This window comes from Sceloporus occidentalis, unplaced genomic scaffold (genome assembly GCF_023333645.1).
Source record: "Sceloporus occidentalis isolate IW3139 unplaced genomic scaffold, rSceOcc1.0.p SCAF_1, whole genome shotgun sequence".
NCBI classification, from domain to species: domain Eukaryota; kingdom Metazoa; phylum Chordata; class Lepidosauria; order Squamata; family Phrynosomatidae; genus Sceloporus; species Sceloporus occidentalis.
The window spans coordinates 11,167,128-11,175,442 of NW_028316981.1; the positions used below are offsets into that span (position 1 = coordinate 11,167,128).

The 8,315-nt window shown below is 51.7% G+C and overlaps 1 protein-coding gene across 1 annotated transcript; it reads right to left on the minus strand.

Moving 5' to 3' along the window:
* Positions 1 to 4,657: 4,657 nt before the first annotated feature.
* On the minus strand, positions 4,658 to 7,402 carry LOC149320724 (uncharacterized). Its single transcript, XM_089500210.1, has one exon. It carries the CDS (start codon positions 7,400 to 7,402, stop codon positions 5,186 to 5,188), a length of 2,217 nt encoding a protein of 738 aa, XP_089356336.1. The 3' UTR covers positions 4,658 to 5,185.
* Positions 7,403 to 8,315: the final 913 nt, after the last annotated feature.

An 8,315-nucleotide genomic window follows, 5' to 3' on the forward strand; every position in this document is an offset into this window, starting at 1 on the left:
ATTTAATATTAACTAAACCAGCGATTAAAAAACCACATAAAATTATTATTCAGATCTTCATTCCTCTTACTGTCTTCTGTTCATCATATACGATTCATAATTCCACAAAGGTATAATACTATTAATTTATCACTTATTTGTTTTTTTTCTTCCTATAATTTTTAATAACCTTTGTTGGAAGTAGAAATTTCCAATGGTCAAGACCCAGTCCTTTGGCCCTCTTTATAGGGTTTCTCTGATGGGGCTAAAATATGGTATCTTAAAGCCAAAAAAACATATTCTGGGGTACTGTTGGTTGGCCATATAGCAAAACAGGTTCCGGTTCTGTTTTGCTTTTTCTCTGCAAATCAATACTGGTAATTTTATATCCCTTCTTTGCAAAAAGGCAGTTTGAGACCCTAGTTTATAAATCTGCAGCCATGCAGTGGGGTAGCTAAGGTTGTTATTATTTGCCATCAAGTCAATTTGGATTTATGGAAATCCCATGAATAAGAGACCTTCAAGAACCTGGGGCTTACAAATTCCTTCTTTGAGCCAGTCTGCCTGTAATGCAGTCTTCTTCTTTTTCTATCCCTTTCCACTTACTATGCATTGTCATCTTTTGCAGTCGGCCAGTCCCAAAGTACAAGAGCCTCAGTTTGGTCATCTTTGCCTCTAATGAGAATTTAGGCTTGATTTGCTCCAAGCAGCGTTGCCAATTTCCCCAAAATCCGGGGAATTTAATTAATTTCTTTCTGGGGATTTTGACTGAATATTCCAGTAAATATTGGTGGATTCCGGGATTTGGGATTTTGGTAAAACATTCCAGGGAATATCTTAGAGGCTTGTTGGCAACAATGCAAGACTAATTTATTTGGCTTTTTACGAGTTCAAAGTGTTAGCATACCCTGCACTCTTCCTGCGGGATATCTGAGACCCAACATGGCATACTGGTTTGAGCATTTGACTACGACTCCAGAGACCAGGATTTGAATCCTGGCTTAACCATAGAAACCCACTGGGTGACCTTGGTTAAGTTACATTCTCTCAGCCTCAGAGGATGGCAATGGCAAACTCCCTCTGAAGAAACTTGCCAAGAAAACCCCATGATAGAGTCGCCTTAGGGTCGCCATCAGTCGGAAACAACTTGAAGGCACACAACAACAAACAACCACTATTTATGATTTATTTATATCCCACCTTTCTCCCACAATGGGATTCAAGGTGGGTGCATTAATATCAAGCATTAGTATTGCTGGAGTAATTATGCGTGAAACAATAGAAAAATATTTTGATTGACAGGTGACACATATTCTGTGGGACAACCACAGACTGTGGAGTCAGGAGCACGTGGCATGAGGCAAAGTTGCAGCAAGCTTTCATCATGTTATCTTGTGATTAATAACTCAGAGCCAACCTCCTGTATAAATGGACGAAGTAACTGGTCACATGTGGGTTAGTTGGATTAGTTTGGAGAGTTGTTTGGAGAAGACGTTGGAGTAGTTGGTTGGAAGTTAACAGAGAGGACTCTCTCTGTCTCTCTGTGTGTGTGTGTGTGTGTGGTATAGTGCTTCCTTGTTATTCGCCGGGTTTGGTTCCAGGATCCCCCATGGATAACAAAATCCGTGGATGCTCGTGTCCCATTAAATATAATGACATAGCAAAATAGTGTCCCTTATATAAAATGGCAAAATCAAGCTTTGCTATTTGGAATTTATACTTCTTTTTGAATGTTTTCAAGTCGTGGATGCTTAAATCCGTGGATAAAAAACCCGTTGAAGGTCAACTGTATATGTGTGGCTTTATAGACACACAAAATGGAACGTTAGTCCTTACCTGAGATACGTCCTTTTCCAGCAGAGAAGGTCCGGTCATCCTGACATTGGGTTACTCCGCCTGCGAAGGCTCCTGTAGGCAGGACAAAGAAAATTAAATAACAAAGGCCAGGGGCCTGACCGCACCACCGTGGGCGGAGTGACCCCTAGGAATCTTCAGTCAATGACCAGCCTCGTTAAACACTCAGTGGCCTCCAGACATAATATGCGACCAGACTGGGCTGGCTCAGGAGATCTAGAGAAAGAATAACAGTCAACGTCTTGATCCACACCCCAGTCATCTGTTTCCAGGCGTCCGCAGGAAGAGGGGTGGGGAGGATGACCGGACCTTCTCTGCTGGAAAAGGACGTATCTCAGGTAAGGACTAACGTTCCATTTCCCAGCAGAGAAGGGGGCCGGTCATCCTGACATTGGGATTTAGAAAAGCGCTGACCCCTTTAGGGTGGGCCTGCTGGCGCCTGGGGTGACTGTGGGAGTATCTGTTGAAGGACTCTACGACCAAAAGCTGCCTCTGCTGATTGAAAGACGTCTAGCTTGTAGTGTCTAATGAACGTGGACGGAGTCTTCCATGTGGCCGCCCTGCAAATCTCGGCGAGTGGCGCATTAGTGGAAAAAGCCGCTGAAGTGGCAGCACTTCTGGTGGAATGGGCCGTGATGCCCTTAGGAGGAGGCAGGTCCATAGTCTTGTAGCTTGTGATGATGCATTGTTTGATCCACCTGGAGAGCGTCGACAGCGAGACCTTCTTGCCCTTGGATCTCGGTTGGAAGGAAACAAAGAGAGCCTCGGTTTTTCTAAAAACTGCTGTCCTCTTGAGGTAGAACTTGATGGCTCTGCGCACGTCTAAGGTGTGCCAAATCCTTTCAAGGTCGTTTTTTGGCCTGGGGCAAAAGGAAGGCAGGACGATGTCTTGAGAAGAATGGAAAACCGAGTTCACCTTGGGGATGAAGGTTGGATCTGGTCTCAGCAGAACTGAGCCGGGCCGGATGATGCACAGTTCGCTTCTCACTGACAGAGCCCCGATCTCCGAGACTCGTCGGGCAGATGTCACTGCCGTCAAAAAGAGAGTTTTAAAGGTGAGAAGTTTTAGGGAAGCCTCTCTCATCGGTTCGAAGGGCTGAATCGTCAAGGCTTTGAGAACCGTGTGGAGGTTCCATGAGGGGAAGCGGTGTCTAGTCGGGGGTGATCTGTTGGAGGCTCCCTTGAGTAGCCTCTTGACGTGAGGGTGATGGGAGATCCGAGCCGCCTGGTCATGTGGAAGGATGGAGGTAATCGCAGCCACCTGTCTCTTTACTGTGTTAGGTCGGAGGCCTTGGCTGATTCCATCCTGAAGGAACTGTAGGAGTGTGGAGACCGTGACCCGAATGAAGTCCTTCTTTTTGATTTTACACCATCTCTTGAAAGCTGTGAAGGTGTATTCGTAAATCTTGATGGTAGACTGGCGTCTAGATGCCAGGATCGACTCGATCACCTCGGAGGAATAGCCATACTTGGTTAGCATGTTCCTCTCAATTTCCAGGCGTGAAGCTGAAGCCAGGTCGGGTCTGGATGGTAGACTTGACCCTGCGACAACAGATCCGGTCTGGTTGGGAGAGGAAGGTTTTGTGTTGACAGTCTGAGAAGCTCTGAGAACCACGGACGCCTGGGCCAAGCTGGGGCTATCAGGATGACCACCGCTCCGGTCATTCGGACTTTGGACAGAAGCTTTGTCAACAGCGCTACTGGAGGGAAGGCATACAGGAGCCCCTCCGGCCAGCGGCACGTCAGTGCATCGAAGTCCTCTGCCCCTTGTGTCTTGAACCTCGAGAGGAACCTGGGAGTCTTGGCGTTGATGGGTGAGGCGAACAGGTCCATTATCGGTGGTCGGAAGACCTCCACTATGGTTTGGAACACCTCTGGATGTAGGCTCCATTCTCCTTGATCGATATCTGTTCGGCTTAGCCAATCGGCCTTGGAGTTTAGTAGACCCTGTAGATGTTCTGCGTGTAGAGACAGCAGGTTGGTCTCTGCCCAAGTTAACAGCAGCTGGGCCTCCTTCATCAGAGTTCGTGATCTTGTTCCGCCCTGGCGGTTGACGTGTGCCTTGGCAGTAATGTTGTCGGTTCGTATAAGGACAGCCTTGTGACGAATGAGCCTTTTGAAGGATTGGAGGGCTAGCCGTATCGCTCGAAGTTCCAGCCAATTGATGCTGTGGGACTGTTCTTCCGGGGACCATCGTCCCTGGGTCAGTTGGGACCCGCAGTGGGCTCCCCAGCCTCGGAGGCTGGCATCTGTGGTAATCTGGATCCTCTCTGTCTCCCAGATGGGCCGGCCCTTGGAGACTGCCTGGGATATCCACCACCCGAGAGACTGTCGAACCTGGTCGTGTATCCGTATCTTGCGGTGACTCCTTTGGGCGATGGCCCGTTGGTGTGGGAGAAGAAGCCATTGAAGAGGTCTGGCGTGGAACCTCGCCCAGGGTAGGCATTCGATAGCTGCTATCATCAGCCCCAGTAGGCGAGAGAGAAGCTGTAGGCTGGCCCGGGGTGTCCTGAGAGCCCTCCGGACTGTCTTGTGAATGGTCGAGGTCCGCTCTGGAGTCAGGCAGACCGTCCCCGAGTGAGTGTCTATCTGAGATCCCAGGTGGATGATCTGTTGACTGGGCTGAATGGAGCTCTTGTCCAGGTTGACCAGAAATCCGTGGTCCTCCAATGATCTGAGGACCCTGGCAGTGTCTTGCATGGCCTGTTGAACAGATGGGGCCCTGATTAGTAGGTCGTCCAAGTATGGGTGAACGTGGATGAGCTGGGTCCTCCAATGAGCAACCAGAGCCACCATGACTTTGGTGAAAACCCTGGGAGCGGACGAGAGGCCAAAGGGAAGTGACCTGAATTGGAAATGGCGCCTGCCATATCTGAATCGCAGAAAACGACGGGAGGAGGGGTGGATTAAAATATGGAGATAAGCATCCTGGAGGTCTATAGAGGACAGAAAGTCGTTGGGCTGAAGACTGTCCAGGATAGTCTTGAGGGTCTCCATCCTGAACTTCTTCTTGCGTATGAATCGGTTGAGTGGTCTCAAGTTCAGAATGGCCCTCCAGGTCCCGTTCTTTTTGGGCACCAGGAAGAAAGTAGAATAACAGCCGATGCCCCTTTGGTCTTTTGGAACCGGCTCGATGGCGTTGACGGCGACCAGGCGGTCGATGGCTTCCAGTAGGAGGCGGTGTTTTTCGGGATCGCTGGACTTGGGAGAAGGGATGAAGAAGTCTCGAGGCGTATGGAGAAATTCTAGCCTGTATCCGTCGCGGACGGTGTCGAGAACCCATCTGTCTGTTGTGGAGCCCTCCCAAACTCTTGCGAATCCCTGAAGGCGACCTCCTACTGGAGGGACCCCGTCATGCTTGTTGGCTCCTTTGCTGGTTGGAACCCCCCCCGCCTTTCGAGGGGAAGGTGGATCGGCCCTGTTTGTTGGACTTAGAGTCCCCCCAGCGGGGCCTGTGAGGCCTAGACTCCCTGGCTTGAAAGGAGTTGGAAGGAAAGAAGGGGCGTGAAGATCGAAAGGAGGAAGATTTTCTGAACTGTCTTTTGTCTTCTCTCTTTTTTGCTGAGGGTAAGGCTTTCTTCTTATCTTTGCCCTCCACTAACACTGGGTCGAGGGACTCTCCAAATAGTTTGGTTCCCAAAAAAGGGGTGAAAGCCAGATTTTGCTTTGATCTGGAATCTACCTGCCAGTTTTTTAGCCAGAACTGCCGTCTGACTGCAACAGCTGCCGCCTGTGCCCTGGCACATTGCTGAATGGTGTCTAGAGTGCCATCGGCCCCCAGGGCCAAGGCCTTAGAGATTTTGTTAATAGTTTGTCTGGTCTTGGTGTCTGCGTGTGGGAGGAGCTCCAGCAGCTCCTTGGACCACTGGAGGGAAGCGCGCATTACCAAGGAGACAGTGGTCGCCGCCCTAATGGCTGTGGAGATAGCTTCGTGGGCTTTTTTGAGCGCTCCCTCTGCCCTCCTACCCTCTGGATTTCTGAGGGTATCCTCGCCATCCCTAGTAAACACGGCGGAAGAAACCAAGGCTGACACCGGAGCGTCAACAAGGGGGACCTTGAGGCTATCCATCACACCCCGCTGGAGAATATAATGCTTTCGAATGGCGCTATGGTTGGGCCTAGATGATGCTGGCTTGTTCCATTCGTCTCTAATGATTTGCATAATATTGTAAGGACAAGCGAGCTCTTGGACTGAGGAGGTTGTGACAGGGAAGAGCTCTTCCCCCACCCTGGGAAGGTCTAAGTCCATGTTAGGGGTCTCACTAGATGGCAGTGCGATGCCAAGGGTCTTAATGGTTTTCTTTATAAGGAGGGGGTAGTCCTCTGGTCTAAGGAGGCGAGAGGACATGGGGGCGTCCCTGGACTCATCACCCTCTTCTTCAGAGAGTTCACCTTCTTCAGACTCGGAAACTTCGGACTCTGGGGCCGCGGGGACCCCCCCGTCCTCCGAGGATTGGGATGGGACCCTCTTTCGCTTGGAGAACTGCCTGGTATATCTAGCTCTCTTAGCAGGAGGATGATAAGAATGATCCGATTCAGAACCTGAATCAGAGCAATCACCTTGCCCAGATCCCGGAGATGCGGGGCGTTGCAGGGATCGGGGGTCGGAGCGGTTACTAGGGGCCACGTCCCCTCTATCCCTCCTTAAGCCTCGGCCTAGTGGGGGCTCATGGGGGGGAGGGTCACTGGAGCAGGAGCGGCTGTCTGATCGCCTGTCCTGGGAAGAAGAGGACCGGCGCCTCTTGGGATCGCTGGGATGGCCTCCGCCATTCAAGCCCAGTGCATCGCCGCGGCCGCTGCCTGTGGCCGCTGCGCGGTCCCGCGACGCCCCTAGTGGGTCACGTGGGGCATGGTCGGCGTCTGGTCTGACCTCTGGGTCAAGATGGCCGCCCCCATAGAGGCCCACGTGGCCAAGATGGCCGCCGCCATCGCGGCCCACGTGGCCGAGGTGATGGCCCCCAGCGGCAACCGCGCCATAGCGCGGCCTGGCGCCGCGGTCTGGGGGTGGTGTGCCGGCCCCTCCGGCGGGGAAACACCCTGGGCCGGGAGCCGCAAGCCAGGGGAAACCCCATTGAGGCCCATAAAAACCCTCCCGGTCGCTCGTGCCCGGCGGCGGAGCGGAGGGCATGGAAGGGGCCTGGAAGAAGGGCCCCGACCAACCGAAGAAGGGGGGGCAAAACGGGGACATCAAGGGCCCGCTCCCCCACCCTGGCGCTCCCCCGGGCTCTCCCTCCCCTAGTGGGGCCGCTTGGGAACCCTTTGGAGCTGGTCGTGAGGGGGAACGGGGCCAGCGGAGCACCCGTGGGGCAGGGTGGCTTACCTCGTCCCCCTGATCGTCCGGCGGCGATGCAGGCTCACCCTGGGCCAACCCTGACCGGGTCGGATGGGGAGCCCCGGCCCCAGCAGCGGGTTGAGAGGCAGCAGCCTCCGCCCGGTGCGGCCGCGCCTCCACCCCTTGGCCGGCTTCCATGGCCGCGGTCCGTGGGCAGGCATCCGGCAAAGCCGGGGCAGGCCCGGACTGGGTGGAGGCTAGCTTGCCCTGTGCTCTGGCCTCTTCCCCGCTCGCCATGGAGGAGGGGGGAAGGACAAGGAGGAGAAAAAAGGGGTAGAGAGGAAAGAAAGAGAGGCTTTTTTTTTTTTTTAAAGGAGTAAGAAAAAGAGAGAGAAAGAAGGGATCCAAGCCAGGCAAGTCTGGGGGAGCTAATCTGGGAAAAGTTTGGAAGCGTCCTACTTGGAGCAAGGCAGGAAGCAGACTGAAGATTCCTAGGGGTCACTCCGCCCACGGTGGTGCGGTCAGGCCCCTGGCCTTTGTTATTTAATTTTCTTTGTCCTGCCTACAGGAGCCTTCGCAGGCGGAGTAACCCAATGTCAGGATGACCGGCCCCCTTCTCTGCTGGGAAAAGATTAATCTGGAAAGTCAGGTACTTGTGAATACCTATTTAACAATACAGTGCTCCTTCCACTTTTGCTGGGGTTGATTTTCTTCCTGTCAGCTTTCTTCACTGTTCATCTTTCAAAACCAGATATAGAAATTGTAAATACAATAGCCAGGATGATTCTGAGTTTGGTGTTTAACAATACGCCTTTACACTGAGGAAAGTGGATTTACAGGACCTAAGCAGAGTAGTGGAAGGTAGGTAGAGAACCTTGGAGATGTCTCATCCACAGGGTCGCCATGAGTTGTGATCGACTCGAGGGCAGTTAACAACAACAACTTTACCATTCCTCTGTGGCTACCTTTCCAAGTCTTAGCCTTCTTCTCATTTCTTGACTATAGCCTTCTTTTTGATTGATGACTGAACCAAGGTATAGAATATTCTTCACTGTTTCAAAGTATTTGTCACCTACTTTTAATGTTAAACAAATACCATGTGGTCATTATTTTTGTTTTCTTAATATTCAACTATGCCTCTGCTTTTTGATTTTCCTCCTTTACTTTTTTCAGTAGTGCCAAGTCTTTGATATTTTCAGCCAGTAAGTAA